The 20,888-nt window shown below is 34.1% G+C and overlaps 1 protein-coding gene and 1 non-coding gene across 2 annotated transcripts in view; both read right to left on the bottom strand.

Moving 5' to 3' along the window:
* Positions 1–20,888, bottom strand: part of LRP1B (LDL receptor related protein 1B) — a 2,108,848-nt gene that overhangs the window by 918,722 nt on the left and 1,169,238 nt on the right. Inside the window, exons 10-11 of the mRNA XM_066345498.1 lie at positions 19,620–19,763; positions 13,142–13,378 (exon numbers count right to left, since the gene is read on the bottom strand). Of these exons, the coding sequence (XP_066201595.1) occupies positions 13,142–13,378; positions 19,620–19,763 (381 nt within the window). The remainder of the gene's footprint in view (positions 1–13,141; positions 13,379–19,619; positions 19,764–20,888) is intronic.
* On the bottom strand, positions 15,990–16,153 carry LOC136379293 (U1 spliceosomal RNA). Its single transcript, XR_010746767.1, has one exon. It is a non-coding gene; the product is annotated as a U1 spliceosomal RNA (small nuclear RNA).

Consider the following 20,888-nt stretch of genomic DNA (forward strand, 5'->3'; position numbering starts at 1 on the left):
ACAATGAACAGTCAGAAAGAGAAATTAAGGAATCAATCCCCTTCACTATTACAACCAAAAAAATAAAGTACCAAGGAGTAAATTTAACCAAGGAGACTAAAGACTTGTACTTCAAAAATTATAAAACATTGATAAAAGAAATCAAGGAAGATACAAAAACGTGGAAGCATATACCGTGCTCATGGTTAGAAAGAATAAACATCATTAAAATGTCTATATTACCCAAAGCAATCTATAATTTCAATGCAATACCAATTAAAATACCAATGACATACTTCAAAGATATAGACCACATATTCCAAAAATTTATATGGAACCAAAAAAGAACACGAATAGCCTCAGCTATCTTAAAAGAGCAGAATAAAGTGGGAGGTATCACACTTCCTGATATCAAGTTATACTACAAGGCCACTGTACTCAAAACAGCCTGGTACTGGCATAAGAACAGGTCTATAGATCAATGGAACAGAACAGAGATAAACCCACCGCTTTATGGACAACTGATATTTGACAAAGGAGGTAAGGAAATATAATACAATGGAGTAAAGACAGCCTCTTTAACAAATGGTGTTGGGAAAATTGGACAGCTACCTGCAAAAAAAATGAAACTAGATTACTAGCTTACACCACTCACAAAAATATACTCAAAATGGATAAAAGACTTAAATGTAAGCCGTGAAACCATAAGCATCTTAGAAGAAAACATAGGCAGTAAGCTCTCTGACATCTCTCAGAGCAATATATTTGCTGATTTATTTCCATGGGGAAATAAAATTAAAGACAGGATAAACAAATGGGAGTATATCAAACTAAAAAGATTTTGCACAGCTAAAGACAATAAGAACAGAATAAAAAGACAAACTACACAATGGGAGAACATATTTCACAATACATCTAATAAGTGGTTAATAACCAAAATTTATAAAAAACTTGTAAATCTCAACACCAGGAAGACAAACAATCCAATCAAAAAATGGGCAAAAGAAATGAATAGACACTTCTCCAAAGAGGACATACAGATGGCCAATAGGCATATGAAAAAATGCTCAACATCACCAATCATTAGAGAAATGCAAATTAAATCCACAATGAGATATCACCTCACACCAGCCAGAATGGCGCTCATCAGCAAAACAACACAGAATAAGTGCTGGCGAGTATGTGGAGAAAAGGGAACCCTCCTGCACTGCTGGTGGGAATGCAGACTGGTACAGCCACTGTGGAAAACAGTATGGAGATTTCTCAAAAACTTGAAAATCGAACTGCCTTTTGACCCAGCTATCCCACTTTTAGGAATATACCCCAAGAACACCATATAACGGCTCCAAAAAGAAAAATGCACTCCTATGTTTGTGGCAGCATTATTCACAATAGTGAAGATCTGGAAACAGCCCAAGTGTCCATAAGAGGACGAGTGGATTAAAAAGCTTTGGTACATATATACAATGGAATACTACTCAGCCATAAGAAATGATGACATCGGATCATTTACAATAACATGGATGGACCTTGATAACATTATACAGAGTGAAATAAGTAAATCAGAAAAAACTAAGAACTATATGAATCCATACATAGATGGGACATAAAAATGAGACTCAGAGACATGAACAAGAATGTGATGGCAACTGGGGTGCGGGGGTGGGGGGAGGGGGGATTGGGTGAGGAAGGAGAGAGGGGGTGGGGGAGGGGAGTGGCACAAATACAACCAGATAGATGGTGACAGAAGACAATTTGACTTTTGGTGAGGGGTATACAGCATAATCAAATGTCAAAATAATCTGGAGATGTTTTCTCTCAACATATGTACCCTGATTTATCAATGTCACTGCATTAAATTTAATTTAAAAAAATGGGGAAAAAAAGCATAAAGAAAAATACCATGGAAAAAAAAAATTAAAATGTGGAAGTCATATCCTGGAACTCCTACGGTTCTACCATATCATGCTTTTTACTTAAAAAAATTTAAATTTCTTTTGAATGCCGATGAACAGGAGATGCCAAGTCTTTTTCTCCTGTAAACTTCTACTTTCTTTTATTTGATCCAGCTAATAACACTGTTTTGTCTCTTTCCAAATAGCTCCAGATATATGGAAAAGGTTTATATAGGTGGATGGGGATCCTCAAACCCCTCAGCAAGATCTTCTGAGCATGGCTTTTAAGGTACCAAGAGGCAGAAAAAGCCCAATCAGGTGAACTACCAACTTTTAGGATACGCCCTTAAAGGCTCCAATGCCCCAAAGGGGTCTCATAGGATTCCATCTGGGTCCTGCTTCAATAGTGAATAGGAAGGTCAGTGAGCTAAACCCTGCCAGGCTTACATGCCTTTGCTGTGAGGAAAAAAGGGCCACTGGAAGATAGGCTTCCCCCTTGCTCCTCTAAGGGAGAGTTCAGTCTCTTCCAGCCCTGCTCCAGCCACCTATGACCTAACCTTGCCCAGAATGCTGAGGTTTGCTACTGAAGGCTAAAGGTGCCCAGGGTTGTAGGCCCCATCTACAACACTGTGGATGAGCCTAGGGTATTTATTCCAAGAAGCAGGTAAACTGATCTCATTTGCACAAGGGCCACTTAACTATGTCTTGCCTGAATAGTCAGGTTTTTTATTCTTCCTTCAAGGATCTCTGTTTTGGGTGTTGATAGTCCTATTTTCTGCTACTTTGTTTAATATATAGTGTTTTCTTTATTCCTCCTACCTCAATGCCCCACTCATATTTCAGGCTGGGACCTACTCCTAATTTAGAGCTCTCTATCCTCCTTTGCCAACTTCTATTATGAATTTACCTTTGCCACCCAGCTTAGTGTATCCCAAGGTTCTCTTTACCACATCACAGTTGCAGAGCTCCAGGGAAAAGCACCCTGGTCTCATCTCTCCAGGCAGAAGAGAACAGAAGCTCCATTTCTGCATATGCTGCAGATGGTTTTTCCATTCTACCTGAATCATTACCAGCTAGAAGCGGCGGTCATTGGGACTTGGATGTGAGCTTCAAAGTATAGAATTTTGACAACAATTCCAGTACTATGTGGACTTTTCTTGGATGTGGACTTCTCCTGGACTCCTTGTGACAGATCCTAAGGGACTGAACTGGGGTTGGGTTGCATTTGCAGGGATTTGGAAGGGTGTTGGTGTCAACTTGGACTTGCTGAACATGTTAAGGACACTACTCTTTTATGGATTCTTGCTGTATTGGCCAAGAGTTTGCTTAAAGGCTTTAATTACTGTAAAAAAATAATAGAAGACTGGATAAAGAAGATGTGGCACATATACACCATGGTATACTATTCAGCCATAAGAAATGATGACATCAGATCACTTACAACAAAATGTTGGGATCTTGATAACATTATACGGAGTGAAATAAGTAAATCAGAAAAAAACAAAAACTGCATGATTCCATACATTAGTGGGACATAAAAACAAGACTAAGAGACATTGACAAGAGTGTGGTGGTTAAGGGGGGGGAGAGAAGGAAGGAGAGGGGAAGGAGGAGGGGGAGGGGCACAAAGAAAACTCGATAGAAGATTTCAGAGGACAATATGACTTTGGGTGATGGGTATGCAACATAATTGAATGACAAGATAACCTGGACATGTTTTCTTTGAATATAAGTACCCTGATTTATTAATGTCACCCCATTAAAATTAATAAAAATTTATTTATGAAAAAAATAGAAGCACTGAAAGTCTCAAGCAAGACGGACCCAAAAATGCCCATACAGAAACTCATCATAATTAAAATGCAAAGGTTAAACACAAAAAGGGAATCTTAAAAGCAGAAAGAGAAAAGCAGCTAGTTAACTACAAGGGAGGGCTCATAAGACTGTCAGTTGATTTTATAGTAGAAACATTTCAGGCCAGAAGGGATTGTCCTGAATTATTCAAATTGATAAAAAGCAGGAACCTACAACCAAACTGCTACGCCCAGAAAGGTTATCATTTAAAATTGAAGGAGAAATAAACAACTTCCAAACAAGAAAAAGCTGCAGTAGTTTGTTACTACCAAAATAGTATTACAACAAATATGACAGGACCTGCCAAAAGAACAAGGAGGAGGAAAAGCAGGAAACAGAATAACATACAGTGGTACCTTCAGATATGCACAGACCAACATACAAATTCTTTAAGATATAAGCTGCAACTCAGTCCATATTTTTGTTCAAGATCCGAGAGAAATTCGGAGAAACGAGTTGCGATTCGTGAAGCTGCCACTAGTAGGCACTTTGGTGCATGGGTCCAGTATTGGCAGTTTGATATAAGAGTTGACTGACGAGATTGGTTACAGAATGAATTAAATTCATATCTCAAGGTATCACTGTAGTTAAAATAATAAAACTGCAAAAATATGTATCTATTAATAAGTACTTTATGTGTAAATGGCTTACATGCTTTAATCAAAAGACATGGGCAAGCTGAGTGGATAAGAAAACAAGACCCACATATATGTTGTCTAAAAGAGTCTCACCACAAAACAAAAATATACATAGACTAAAAGTAAAGGGAAGGAAAAATAATATTTCATGAAGATGAAAAGGAAAATAAAAGATGGAATATATACTATACTTGGAGCTGACAAAATGGACTTTAAAACAAAGGCTAAAGTAAGAAACACAGAAGGACATTACATATTTATAAAGGGCATAATACAACAAAAGAATATAACCTTGCAAACCTTTATGTACACAATATGGAAGTACTTCAATATGTAAAGCAAATCTTGATGTTCATAAAGGGATAAACTGACAGTAGTACAGTCATAGTAGGGGATTTTTTAACACCTCATTGACCTCAGTGGATAGATTTTCCAGACAGATAGTCAATAAGAAAATGGCAGCCTTAAATGACCCACTCGATCAAATGGATTTAATTGTTATTTTCTGAGCATTTCATTTCAAAGTAGCAGAATACATATTATTTTCAATTGCACATGAACATTTTCTAGCATAGACTACATGTTAAGACACAAAACATGTCTCAATAAATCTAAGAAGACTGAAATCATATCAAGCATCTTCCCTGTCCATAATGATATTAAACAAAACAATCAATCACAAGAAAAAAACTGGAAAACACAGGAAGATATGGATACTAAATACCATGTTACTAAACAATGAAGGGATTAACAATAAGATCAAAGAAGAAATCAAAATATAGATTGATACAAATGGAAATGAGAACACAACTCAAAAATCTATGGAACTCAGCCAAAGCAGTCTTAAGAGGGAAATTCATAGCATTAAAGGCCTATATCAAGAAACAAACAAACAAGAAAAAACTTAAACAATAAAACATAAAAAAACTTTAAAAAGAAAAACAAAGCCTGAAGTAAAGATAAATAAGAAAATAATAAGGATTATAGCAGAAATAAATTAAATAGAATCTTTAAAAAATACAGAAGATCAATTAAACCAAGAGCTAGTTCTTTAAAAAGATAAACATGATTGAAATACTGTTAACAAAGTTAAAAAAAAGAGAGAGATAAAAACTGAAATAAAGAAAATCAGAAATGCAACAGAAAAAGTAACAACTAATACCAAAGAAATACAAACCATTGTAGAAAAATATTATGCACAATTGTATGTCAAGAACTTGAACAAACTGGATGAAATGTATAAATTCCTAGAAAAAGAATTTCCAAAACTAAATCAGAAAGAATTAGAGAATTTGAATAGAGGGGTTACAACTAGTGGTATTGAAACAGTAATAAAAATACTCCCAGCAAACAGAAGTCCTAGACTGGATGGCTTCACAGGCTCATTTTATGCAATATTCAAAGAAGAACTAACACCTATCCTTCTCAAACTATTCCAGAAATTTAAGAGGAGGTAAAACTCTCAAATTCATTTTATGAGGCCAGCATTATCCTAATTCAAAAACTTGATAAAGACAATACAAAAGATAAAAATAAACAAATGGTACTACATCAAACCAAAATGTTTTTGTAAACAATCAACAAATGAAAAGACAATGGAAGAAGATATTTATCAATATATCTGATAAGGCCTTAATATCAAAACTTTATAAAGAACTTTAAAACTCAACACCAAAAAAAAGTGGTTGCCCAATTAAAAATTTTTGCCCAATTAAAAAGTGGGCAAAGGATCTGAAGAGACACTTCTCCAAAGAAGACATACAGAATTCCAATAGACATAGGAAAAAATGCTCAACATCATTAATATCGGATAAATAACAATAAAACTATAATGAGATATCACCTCACACTTGATGACTGAAGGTCATCATCAATATATCAATGAACAACAAGTGTTCGCAGGGTATGGAGAAAAGGGAACCCTTGTGTACTTTTGGTGAGAATGTAGACTGGTGCAGCCACTGTAAAAAGTAGTATGGAGTTACCTCAAAAATTCACAAGTGAAACTGCCTTATGACCCAATAATTTCACTAGTGGGAATATACCCAAAGAAACCCAAAACACTAGTTTGAGAGAACATATGCACCCCTAAATTCATTGCAGCATAATTTACCATAACCAGATTTGGAAGCAGCTCAAGTGCCCATCAATAGATGAGTGGATAAGAAGGTTGTGTTACAGTTACACAATGGAATACTACTCAGTCTTAAAAAAAGTTGAAAATTTTATCTTTTGCAAAGTCATGGAAGGACCTGGAGAGTATTATCCTATGTAAAATAAGTCAGTCAGAGAAGACTAAATACCACATGATTTTAATCATATGTGGAATCTAATAAACAAAGTGAACTAACATATAAAATAGAGACAGACTTATGGATAGATAGGTGATAGTTGTGGGAGGGGGGCTCGGTGAGGGGCCTGGAGGCATTGAGCAAAAAAAAAGAAAAACTCAAGGAAACAAAAACCAGTCAGGTCATTGTGGAGGGTGGAGGTGGGGGAAGGTATAAGGTAAATAAATCATGATGGACAGAGATTGACTTAGGGTGTGAACACACGATACAGTGTGTACAGACATGGGTTGTAGTATTGTACACCTGAAACCTGTATAATTTTGTTAACCAGTGTCACTAAAAAAAAAAAAATTAAAATAAAGAATACCAACAGCAATGTCAACCAAAAATAATTTTTCAAGCTTTTTTAAATCAAAAATTTGTATTAATTTTGAACAGAACAATTATAGTCAATGTTTATAATACTAATCCTTGGTGAGTAAAGTATTACCAAGTGAATTCTGAAAATTAAAAGTACATAATGCTAAGAAAAATTAAGCAACTGGGTATTTCCTTTATTTTAATTCATTTTGAAAACTGACAATTTGTATAAAGTGTACAAAAAATTTTACCAATCAGAATATTTATTTAATATAGCAATTATATTTGTAAAAATGTTTCAGTGGTACTTTGGGGAATCCAACTATTTTCATATTGTCTCTTTTTACCTTATGAGCAGTTTAACATTAACATAATAAAATATTTTATGGAAGTTTCTGGAGTTATCCTGAACTAGTGTGTGAGAATGTCTGTATGTGTGTATATAATATGCTGTGTATGTCAGTGTATATAAACGTACATATATATATATATATATATATATATATATATATATATATATATATATATGTTGGATGAAAATAAATAGAAAAAAGTTGTATTTATGTTTATTAAAATCTATCAGCTACATGGTTAATTCCATTTTTATGAAATAATATATTTCAGAACCCAGATTTCAATCTTCTGATATTACTGTAACCATTTCAGACAAAAAGACATACATAAGCTTAAAGTCTTTTTTAAATATCTTATGAGAAATACCAAAAATTATGAGAAATATCTATTTATAAACTCATCATAAAATTGAACCCATGTTTTTAAGATTCAAATTTCCAGTAAATTCCAGGAAAACATCTCATTGATAGTCAACAAGAGTCAGCACATGCAAATAAGCTGTATAACCTTGCTACTCAGCAGGACAATAGCCATTAGATTTTCAAGAGCTGAAAACACAAATCTCTTCTCAACAGTTTTAATTAGGACATGTCTCATGAATGACAAATGTATTCATTATTTTCTTTAATGGTTAGTCAGAGTCTACATCTCTCAGAGTCTTAAAATTTTCTTTATGATAAAGTTCAAGTTAAAGTCAGAAAAGCAATATTGATATTCACCTGTAATCAAACAGCAGAGTAAAACTTGTTCTTAATTTTAAAATGCTTTGCAAGGCATAATCACTACAGTTCACGGGAACTTTCTAACCTAAGTCATTAGTGATAGCTCATCATGTTTGTTTTATCACTGTAACACTCGATCTTTGTGAAACACTAGAAATTCCTAGTGAGTTATACATAGGGAAGTTCATCGAAATACTAGAACAAATGGTTATCGATAGGTTCAGAAAATGGTATTACATTAAAGTTGGTGTCACTTGGGAACAGATTATATTCTGTAATCTGTTGTGAGTGGCTGTCCTAAATCTGGATAGAGGTCTGGAAATGTTTCTGGAGTTAAAGTTCATCTTAAATTGGTGATTATATGTGTGGGCAGTAGTATAGTAATAGTGAGGGTTCTAAGTATTACAATGATGAATTATCAAATAGCAATTTGTGCCTGGGTTTCAACACATGATTGGAGAAACTATTGGATTTTAAAACTATGAGGGGAATAAGGAAATGCTGGGGATGGAACGTAGCAGAAGAACAGGGCTTTACCCTTTAGAATAGATGCTGGACAAGCAATTGTATAAATATGGCACTACTCTTTGTATATCAGTCAACTAATTTCAAACATGCTACTTGGAGAATATGTTTGGCATACAAACACTGCTTCCCCTACCTCCTGGTTATACTTCCTTAAAAAAAAAAAAAAAAAGGCATATCTTTCATCCTATCCAAAGATACTCAGTTTTCTCCTGTAAAATACCTCCAGTTAAAGAAGACTCTGAGGTCTGGAAACGTGGACCAACTCCAGATCCCAATCAGGTTACACCTACCCTAAGGAGTCCATAAAGCCAGTACAGCAACATGGTTAACAGCACAGGCTTTATGTTAGTTCCTGTGGCTATTGTAACAAATCACCACGAACTGGGTGATCTCAAGTCTCCATTTTCATTATGTCTACTGAAACTACAGTTTTTCTGTTGTAGCTGCAGGCATTAATAACTTTCAACTCAGAAAAAAATTCTTTGAGTGTACTTTTAAAGATATGAAAAAATATGAAGTTATTTTTACTAGCTTTCTTTTTGGATATATGTATCCCTGAAAATTTAATTTAAACATTTTAAAAACAAGTGCTGCACTAATAGAATACATGTGTAATAAATAAAATAGTGAGTTATTGTTTTTATGTTTTTCCCCTTCTGATAAAATTTATAATTCATACTACAATGAATAATGGATCTTGGACGAGACACCCAATGAGATAAAAGTGAACTGAATCTTATAAAGAGAATCTGTCTTGTTCTTTTAGAGAGTAACAATTATACTTGGCAAGAATGGCTAATTTAAATTCCTTGATCACTTAGAATAAATTTCCCTTCTGTTGATATTTTTATTACTTTGTACCATAGTATCCTACTTTATTTTCTTTATAGCATGTACCATTATCTGTTCATTTATGTGTTTATTTATCTGCCTCCCACTATTTGGATATAAGCTAAATATAAACCTTGACCTTGTTTACTTCAGCATTCCTATCACCTAGAACAACACCTGGCCCAGAGGTGGTATTTAATAAATATTTATTAACCGCACAAAGAAATAAATCAAGTAATTAAAAAAATAAAGTATGAATTTTATAAAAAATTGGGCAAAAATTCTAGAAGGTAAAAATATATAGATTAGTAAATGTTTTGCTCCTATAGAAGTCTATTTTTATTAAATCACTAATATATTTTGATTTCATAGATTATCTCAGTAATTGTTGAAATACATGTAAGAACCTTAAATGGACAATTTTCTTTTCTCATTTACTTAATTCCTATTTTCCTCACAAGATTCCACAAAGATTATAGTATCTCTTTAGGAGATTTTCAATAAACCTCTAGACAAAACAAAATAAAAGTCAAAGCATAAATGGAAATTGTTTTCTTACTGAAATATTGTTGTGTTTCTATCCACTATAAAAAGACTTGAGCTTACACAGATGTCCAAGATAGTTATTTACAAACAATATTTTTATAGCCTTGTACTTCAAACTATACTAAGGCTGAAAATTTCTACCAAACTTTGAAGAATCATTTGTCAAATCTAGTATTGCCTCTCAGTCTTCAGGCTGGATTGTAGACACTCAAGCTAAATGAGTAAATACATAGAGAAGTTGGTTTTTCTGATTCTAAGAATCACAAGTTATCATCTGCCAAATGTAAGTTCTGTTTTGATATGTTAATGTTGTATCATAATGTCTGTTGTTATTCTCCTTACTGCAGTGGTGGGATTCAAATAATTTAATGACCAATTCTTTGCTCTAATTACTGTTTTAAGTATTAAAAAAACAATATACCGAAAGGTAGTTTATTATTTCATGCATTTAATACTTAAATAAGAACAATAAAAGAGGTATACAAAATTAGATTATGTTAATGTCTAGGCTGTGGATCATCTCATAATATCTTGGGAATTTTGGGCATAACACAAAGATGAAACAAATGACAGTTTGTCACACCCTGGTTGGCACTTTTTATGTTTGTTTACTGAAGTAACAAACACAAGGGAATTAAAATGTAGTATTTCAGCAAATGTATAATGAGTTTTATGAAATAAATAAATAAATATTACAAGTATAGTTCCGTCAAATTTTTTACCTTTTCTCACGTATGGACAGAATGAACATTACTACTGGCATTTAGAAATGCAGTTGCGCAGATGAACGTTAAAAATAGAGTAAGAAATGTAAATTTGTGATTTCCGCATTGGGCAGCTGCCGACGCACCCACCCTAGAGAGAACCCTGATTACCAATGGAATTTTAACAACTGGTTCAACAAACTCAACAAAAAATTAGGTACCGGTTCTGCTGAACTAGTGTGAACTGCCTAAATCCCACCACTGTTTTACCAGTAAGAAAAAAAGATAAACTAATAAAAATAGATTAATGTCCTTTGCATAGAAATATCAAAATGTTAACATTTTTCAGATGTAAAAATCTACAAAATGTTTTTATAACCTTTATATTACTAATTCAAAACTCTACAAATATGCCTGGAAGTCAAGCAGCTATTAGAGGTAATCTCTGTTGCTCTGACGGAATGCAAAAAACCACCCATGTCAGTGGTAAGATGTGGTTGTCAAAGTTAGGATTATTAGCTAGGCTCAACACTGGAACTGACACTTTTTAAAAAGAAACCAAGAATCCACTATATTATATTTTAGTGCCTCTTGAAAATGTCTAGGTCAAAATTAGAGCAATCTAAATTTATCTCCTACTTAGAATGTGCAAGTCCATTGTCCTAAAATTGTCAAGTCCCTATTATCTGATATCACATCACAGAGAAAAGTAGGCAGACTGCCTGTGCCACGTCCAATTTAAAGTAAAAATCTTAACTCTAATTGGACAAAAAGAGACAAAAACAGATTTTTTTTTATTTTAGTACTTCAATTGTCACTTGTGAAACTGTACTTTTTATCATTAAAGGTTTGATTTAAAGTGAACCTGACATAAACAAAAAATCTTTTTATGCCACCCTTATTTCCTCTAAAAGAAAGGAGACCACCATTTATTACCAGGCATGCTATAAATAATGCTAATCTGCCTTTCTGCTTTTATTTTCTCTCCTTCTGTGTGATTCATTCAGCATACCACTACCAGAGTGAGTCTCCTAAAATATCTCTGATTGACATTATTCTTTGTCTTAAAAGTACTTACTAGTAGTCTCTTATTCCTTCAGAATTTTTATCTAAGACCCTTCACTTCCATTTGAGGTCTTTCATTTAGCCACCATTTCACTTTTTTACACCTACTCTGTCACTATTACCTGTAAACAAACCTCCTGTAGTAATCCACTTAATGTTCCCTTCATCCTCTTTCTGGAGAATGTACTTTTGTTTAGTTTAGTTTTGCTGTGTTTTGTTTTCTTGCAATATCCTCCCCTCCTCCTTAACATTCATCTTTCAAAATCTAGTCAAAATACCAGCTCCTCTACAAAAGTTCCCTGAGAATACCCACATAAAGATGTCTCTTCCTTCCTGTGGGCTCTTCTTACAGGGATGTTCTTCATTAATCATATATTTCCTTGGGCCATCTTTAAACTTATTAATACTTCAAACCCTTTACACCTTTGTGTGCTTATATTATCTCAAGAAATAGATTATGAATTCCTTGAAGGCAGTAGCCATTTCCTAAAATCCTCTTTATCGATTATAATAGCTAGCACAATGTCTTTGATAAAATAGGTTACAATTATTGTTCCTTAAATCAAGGATTTCTAAAACATTTAAGAAGGAAGCAGACTATAAATATGAGGAAACTGATGTCCAGAATCATTAGTTAGCCATTCTAATATGACTAGCAGCCAGTCAAAAGTTTGGTTTGCTTAATTATTAAAGATCTTTTCTACTTATACCAAGGTTATATTATTTTATTAATTGATTAGTTTTTCCAAGCCACCTAATTAATGAAATCTCCTGACAATTATAAAATATATTCATATATGATTGCATGTATATGGTTACTTATAAATACATGTCTATAAATAATAATAGGCATAAACAACTACAGTTTCTCTACAGATACTAGGATTTCAAGGGCAACTTCAAAGAAGTAAATTATAATGATTTATAAAGTAAGAGAAAATATGCAGGAATTATGATGACAATGAGGTATTAACATTTTTAATACACTTTGAGTAACATGAACAATATTCTAGTGAGAAGCAAATACTACAAAATCTCTGATGTCCTGTTAAAATCTTATGCTCTGCCGTATAGGACTATAAACATATCATTGCAAATCTGTGTTTTTCCATGAAAGTGAATAAATAGCTCAGTTTAATTCCTGTGATATTTAAAATGTAGTGGACAATTGCAAGTTCAATTTTATACTAGTCTAAATATGCTAGTATGTGAAAATATGTAGGAAAAATATTACTGAAGAAAATTAAATTAACAAATACTTTTAATTCAACAGCAACTTGGGTTCTGGTGAAAGTTTGACATACACTAGATTCATCCCTTTAAAGCGCTTTATCTCTAGGTAGTTTAACATTAATGTTACACAGTGTCACTTACCATCTTTCAGGATGGTTTCTCGCTCTGTGCCATCAAGCTTCTGCCGGCCAATTAGGAAACTGGTGGTGTCAGCAAAATAGATATAATTGGTTTCCGCATGAAAATCTAAAGCACGCGGGTTTACCAGATTTTCTATGGGGATCATGTATTCATCCGCTATCTTGGTATTCAAGTCCATTCCTCTAACGATTCCTGGGCGTCCTTTCCCATAAAAAAGAAACAACTCATTTTTGGGTCCTGCAGAAGAAAGATTACAAACATAAACAACTGATGCTCCTAATCTTCTTTACACTGCATAATGCCACTGTTTAATTAACTGGCACAATTAGCGTTTTTAAAATTCAATACCAAAAATTAAACTCTAAAATATGCCAAATGTATCTTGATGCAGGAAGGCCAGCTAATTGCATTACTTTAATTAAAATAGAAATTACTTTTGTAAATGGGTTCTATTTAGTTAATTATTCTTTTGTCTGTAACTGTCAGTATAGCAAAAAATATGAAAGATCATTGGAAAACTTGTAACTGTAAAGTGGACATTTATCAAAACATCCAGCACATTTAATTTTACAACTCATTACAACATATCTAACACGTTTTATAGATAGCAACTGTAGAATTCTTTATGTTTGACAATGCTAAAACTTTAGAATATATAAACGCTCTCTCTTTCAGAGTTTGTATCTACTGATTGTCAGAGACAAAAGAATTACATATTATGACATACTTTCATGTGAATAGATTAAAGTTATCTAATGATGTGATCTATTATTTTTAATAAATGAAATCAAATGTCATTATAGCCTCACTTTTTTCTTCACATCTTAATTAGAATGTTAGAAGTTAATGCCAGTAACTCTGATGTACAACACCATTATCAAAAAACAAAAGAAAACAATAACAAAAGCCCGAAGCAAAACTGTCACTTGGGTTAAAAGGCCAAAATCAAGTTATCTTTCTCTACAGAGTGAACGGACTCCTTCAGACTTTTATAAGTATACATGCAAGTTCTCCAATTGCAGGGTCATACTATACTTAATTTAGTCTACATAATTTTGAAGGCATTACTTTATATGAAAGAAAACATATATTGTTTTATTTTTAAAAAGTGAAGATACAAATGACTCAATTATATTGCAATAATGATACCACGTGACTTTTAGTAAAATATCTTCATCATAGAAAGTTTGAAAAAAAAAACTAATAACTCAAACACATCACCTTCAATACAAATTATATTATCATTCTATTTTCTTTCTATTTTTAAATTAGTATTATTGAATGTTAAATGTATGTGAACAAATTTTGTAACTTCTTAATATATATAGAATAAAAATAAAACAAGTTTCATGTACTTAGCACAGACCCTAAGAATATTTCCAAATATAGGAAGGCATGCACATGCCCCTATTCCATCCCAGAGACACTGATACCCTGATTATTCAGTTTATCATGGATTTTTTTAAAGTTTTAGAAATATGTGGTATGTATTTCCCAAGAGTAGTGGTTTAACTACACATGTTTAAATTCTATATGTAAATTTTCCTGTGAATTAATATTATTCTTAATGCATTCTTAATATTATACTTGTTGTCATCATTGTTTATTTTCACTGTTATATTGCATTCCTTTCTGTGTGACTATTTCAAATTTAATTTACCTAGCTGATTTTTGAATGGACAATTACTTATATAGAAGAGGGCACTCTATTTTTATATTCTACTTTTATTATTATATCTTAGTATCAAAATTATGTTCTATGTGATTCTTTATTTTAAGCCTTACATTCTTTCAAAGTGATTAGTGTGATACACAATAATTTGCCAAACCATTCCCCAGTTGGTTTTATTCTTTTATCATTATAATAATACAGAGATAAGAATTTCTTCAACCTACTATTTAATACATTTTTAGATGATCTCTTACATTTCCAGAAATAAAATTACTGGGTAAAAAATATTTACACTCCTGTTCCTTATTGTCCTCATAGCCTCTCAGTGTCCAAATATTTTTAAAATAATGTATAGTATTATTTAAAATAAAATAGTACATATTAATTTGAAAATTAACATTCTTGAGTATTTTCTACCAACTTTATATGCATACTTTCTTTTTCTCTCTCTCTCTTTTTTTTTTTTTTTGTATTTTCCTGAAGTAAGAAGTGGGTAGGCAGAGAGACAAAATCCTATATGTGTCCAAATGGGATCCACCCAGCAAGCCCACAGGGGGGCGATGCTCTGCCCATCTGAGGCATTGCTCTGCTGCAACTGAAGCCATTCTAGTGCTTGAGGCAGAGGCCATGGAGCCATCCTTAGTGCCTGGGCCACCTTTGCTCCAAAGGTGCAGGAGGGGAAGAGAAAGATAGAGTGAACAGAGAGGGGGAAAGGTGGAGAAGCAGATGGGTGCTTCTCCTGTGTTCCATGGTCAGAAATCAAATCCAGGGCTTCCACACACCAGGCCAATGCTCTACCACTGAGCAAGCCTGCCAGGGCTGCATACCTTTTTAAATAAAATACAGATATAGTACATATGTATTTTAGTACCTAATTTTATTTTATTTTATTCTAATTTTTTTTTAATCTATTTTGAGAGAAAGAGAGAGACAGGAAGGGAGAGAGAGTGTACTTTCACTCTAGTTGTACACTGAGATTCCTGCCAGCAGGGCTTTGACTGTGTTCATACCAGTGACCTTGAGCTCTCATGCCAGCGAGCTTTGGGGTCATGTGGACTACTTTCCCACTAAAGCCAGTGACCCTGCACTGATGAGCCCACGTGCAGAACCAGCAACCTCAGGACTTCAAAACAGTGACCTCAGCATTCTGGGTCAACATTTTTTTTTTTTTTTAATCAGGGGAGAGCACGAACGCAGTCCCCCACTACCACAAATTATGCAGTCGAGTTTCTCACATTTGGGGAAATCGCAGGGGTCAGCACACTCGGAGTGCAATGAGTAAGCCTCGCCCTGGGAAAACCACCTTCGTGATCATGGTATCTCCCCTTCCAGGTAAGTATCTGGGTCAACATTTTATCCACTGTGCCACCAAAGCTCAGGCTTTTAGTGCCTAATTTAATAAAATAATATTTTTTGTTTCAATAAAAAGTGTTCAAAACATTCTTTTCAATGGCAACATCATGTTCTCTATGAAAGAGGCAATAGAATATACAGTGGTGCCGCGTCTATCGCGGGGGTCAGGTTCCAGAACCTCCTTCAGGCAAAACCCGCAAAGTAGCAACCTTATATTTATTTTAATATATATATATTATATTAATATATATATTAATATAATATATATATATTTTAAGGCTTTATAAACCCTCCTCACACTCTTATAAACCTTTCCCACACTGTTACTAACCTTTCTCATACTTATTTTGCTTATTTTACTGCAAAAATAATTGAAATACTAAATATATAAAATTATCTATATACCAATAAATCTCACGATATAGCGAAAAATCTGCAATACAAAATTAGAAATATACAATTTAAAAACCTGCAATACAGTGAGACCGTGAAAAGTGAACCACAACATGGTGAGGGACCATAGCTTTGACTGTGTTTGTACCAGTGTCCCCTTGCTTAAGCCAGTGACCTTGGGCTTTCATGCCAGCGAGCTTTGGGGTCATGTGGATTACTTCCCTACTAAAGCCAGTGACCCTGCAATGATGAGCCCACGTGCAGAACCTCAGTGGTGACGGACAATGGTAGTTAGCTACTTACCTATTGTTAGACATTTAGATTGTTTCTGAGTTTTTATTATTATTATAAGTACGATAACAATGAATGTCTTCAGTCAAAAGTGGGATAACTAGGTAAAAGATAGATCAGCTTTTTGTCTTTTGTATGTATTTCTGGCTTTATAATTGTTATATATATAACTTTACAAAAGTTTTAACAATATCCAATTCTATTACCAATACATAAGAACTAGTTTAACTGTACCCATTCTTGTTAACATTTATTTTTGCATTTATCTTTAATATCTATTTTAACTGGTAATTGGAAAACCTGGTATTTCATTTGTTTAATGTATGTGTGTATGTGTGTATGTCTATTTTAAATAAGTTCCCTATTTTTTTTTCTTTAATCACTTTTTTTGTCATTCAATACCTATTTTAAAGTTTTTATTAATGTGTTTTCTTGAATTATATATACCTTAAAACTAAAAATTATGTATCTTAGAGATTAATATATACATGGTTCTGGTTTTGAGTTAAGTACCTAAAATCAGACATAATAACTCGAGTTTGAAATATGGAAATAAGGCCATTTTTTCTGCTTCTGCTGGTGTGCACAGAATGGGGAAAAGGAGTTTCTCTACATTGATATTATTATTCCTTTGTGTATATCAGAGGCAAGGACAGGGTTCTTGTTTGATTTGTATTGTTATATTTTATTTGCTTGTAGGGTACTCTCAGTTGCTACATGTTTTTGGAGCTACTAGTTGTGGTGCAAGGTGCAAGCTTCCTAATCCCTGGATCTCAGATACAAGCTATGTTTTTTGAAGTTAACATTGCCATCAGTGGCTTCCTGATTTCTTACCTTCTGATTTTGGCAGATGTCCCAGCTTTAAGCCAGGTTAGTTTGATGAGAGTTTTGAGGGATGTTCTGAAGACACATTCGCTGCTTCAAGCTTTTCAATCAATAATTTTGTGAGCACCCTTTTGCATTTGCCCTTTTCTGTTTAAAACACCTAAAATTGTTTCTGTTTTCATAAATGTACCCTGATTGACACTACATAAGGGCCGACTAAAGCTTATGCAACTCAGATCTTATGCTTTGTTCTGACATGTGTAAATATTTGTACATATATGTGTATGCATATATAAATGTATATGTTGATATTTTTCCATGATATGCCATCACTTCTCAAGTGGTACCCAGGACAGTTTAAAGTCTGGCTATGCAAACATTACCTACATACAAAAACAAACATGCCTGCAAAATTTCTATCTTATGAATTTTGACCCAGTATCCTCACTTATCCAGAGGATCTCAGGAACATGAGATCTGCTATATGTTCCTAGCATTTAATATGAAGTTAGAAATAAAAACAAAATACTAAAATGCATATAATTTATTACAGTTGAACCTCTTGGTTCTTGATCTAAAGTATTTATATCATTAATTCTAACTGTTTAGACTAAAAATTATAACAACTTTAGTGGTCTCATTTCAGAGTCCTCAGTAAGCACATGACCAGAAAGAGATAGCAGGACAGTGACCAAAGGAAGAGAACTGGCAGAAATAAGAACCCACTGCTGGGACAAAATAAAGACGAAATGGACATTGTAAAAGGCGGCCATCATAGCTTCAAAAATTATAGTATTTGGGCACATTTATAGAGCAACCATCCCCAATGGACACCATTTTTAAAAGGGCCATTCTACTATATGGGATTGCCAAGATCTCCCAAGTAAAAACCTTAACTAATTTTTGTGCAAAAATTTAGACTTACAAAAGTTATTTATAAAAAATGTGTTGGCTATTTCAGTAAATAACAATTAAATTACTCTAGCATATTTAAGAATAAAACAAAAATATATCTATTTGAAGTTTTAAATAAAATTGTTAAAATCATTAATTAGCAAAGCTCCATTTACCTGGAACATTAAATAATAAAATGAATTCCACTCCCCAATGATACTGGATAAGGTGAAGAATAACTTCATGTAAATTTGTGTGGGACTAAACAACACACTTATTACTAGGAGAAGCATCTTGCTTTGGATAAGAGAAAATCTGGTCAACCAATGATATGAGCTCATTAGAACAAAAACATTCTTTAATAAAGGAATAAAGGAGGCCCTGGCCGATTGGCTCAGTGGTAGAGTGTCAGCCTGGCGTGCAGGAGTCCCAGGTTCAATTCCCGGCCAGGGCACACAGGAGAAGCGCCCATCTGCTTCTCCACCCCTCCCCCTCTCCTTCCTCTCTGTCTCTCTCTTCCCCTCCCGCAGCCAAGGCTCCATTGGAGCAAAGTTGGCCCGGGCGCTGAGGATGGCTCTATGGCCTCTGCCTCACGTGCTAGAATGGCTCTGGTTGCAACAGAGCAATGCCCCAGATGGGCAGAGCACCGCCCCCTGGTGGGCATGTCAGGTGGATCCCGGTCAGGTGCATGCGGGATTCTGTCTGACTGCCTCCCAGTTTCCAACTTCAGAAAAATATAAATAAATAAATAAATAAATAAATAAATAAATAAATAAATGAAAGTTCTTCCTAAAAAACTTTTATAAAGTATATTTACTGAAGATCCATGAATTTAGTCACTCTAGAGCCCAGTTTTCTCATTCCTTGTCACACACAGCACACACATAGCCACTAATACTGATTTTGAGAACAGTGATGACTACATATTGCAGGCAGACTTCACCTGCTGAAATCTCTCGTTATTGCTGATGTTGATGATGCTAATTAATACTAAAAACCTTATTCCAAACCTTATTCCTGCTGGCGAAATGTTTGATTTTGAAAACATACTTTTGCATGACCTGCCATCACTTCCCAAGTTGAAGCCAGTCCTGCAGCGACAGGTCCGTGTTTTGTAACTGCTGCTGAGCAGACAGATGTGTGAACATCCCCCTGGCATTCCATACGGATCCACTTCACATGCATGGCTTCTGACTACAACAAATAAAAAAACATTACACTTGAAATTCTCCAAAGACAAGCTAATTATGTACTTCAGTATGTGGAACTTTTTTTTTACAGTACTGGAAGAAGAATCCTATCAAAAAAAACAAAACAAAACCCAACCAACCAAACAAGAAAACAACTAAATACAAACTATTTAGTACCAGAATCAGTTAGAAAGAGTTTAAACCCCATAGAAGACAGGCAGAGATTTGCAAAAATCCTCCTATGACTACATTTAAAAAACAATTTTGAAAGATACTATGCTTTTCTATTAATTTGAAGCACTTACATGTAAACAAAATAAAAGCAATATTTTTAGTGCATGTTTGTACACTTTTAAAACATACATTTCTTTCAAACATAAAAGGTACTACTGTAAAAATATCTTAGTTTTGGTAGTTAAGCAAAAAATAATGTTTTTATAATAGTTCATTATATGGGTGTCTAACCTAGACTAAAGGTGATTCAGTGATTATCTTTACTGAAAAATGCTAAGACTTTTTTTTTCAATTTTGAATCTGATGTCATTTTGAGTACCCTATTATAAAATTAATTGTAATGTGTGTGTGTGTGTGAAACTGTCACAAAGAGGGTCTACAAGGCCCTAATTATTACGTTTCTTTTCATTTCTCCAATTTCATTTCCTGTTTCTTGTTAGATTCAGGGAGTACTGGAGCTGCCAAAGAGTGTAACTATTGCAGGAACAGTAAGTGCTGATATGGCTCCTGTGAGGCTGGGAACAAAGAAGGTCAGAGACCCTTATCAGAAGTTTAGGTTTGAAATTCGCCACTAAGCTAAAACCGGCCCCTGTTGCTATACCGGCCCCTGTTGCTATGCTGCGTGTGACCTCCCTAGCCAATAGCTAAACTGCCACATCTGCTTCTGTCTATGCTTGCTCACTTAGGATATATAAGGGCCTGGCTGTAAGCTCCAGACGCGGCTCCCATTTGCAGCTCCTTGTGGGCAAGGTGTCTCCGGACATCTCGGGAGTTCGCCCCTGCACAGGTTAAACTGGCCAATAAAGTAACATCTTAACTCCTGAAAGTCTCCGACATTTGTTCTCGTACCCGGTGGATGCTACATTTTGGGGGCTCGCCCGGGATTCTCCCTTGG

The sequence above is a fragment of the Saccopteryx leptura genome, chromosome 7, assembly GCF_036850995.1.
Source record: "Saccopteryx leptura isolate mSacLep1 chromosome 7, mSacLep1_pri_phased_curated, whole genome shotgun sequence".
Lineage (NCBI taxonomy): Eukaryota > Metazoa > Chordata > Mammalia > Chiroptera > Emballonuridae > Saccopteryx > Saccopteryx leptura.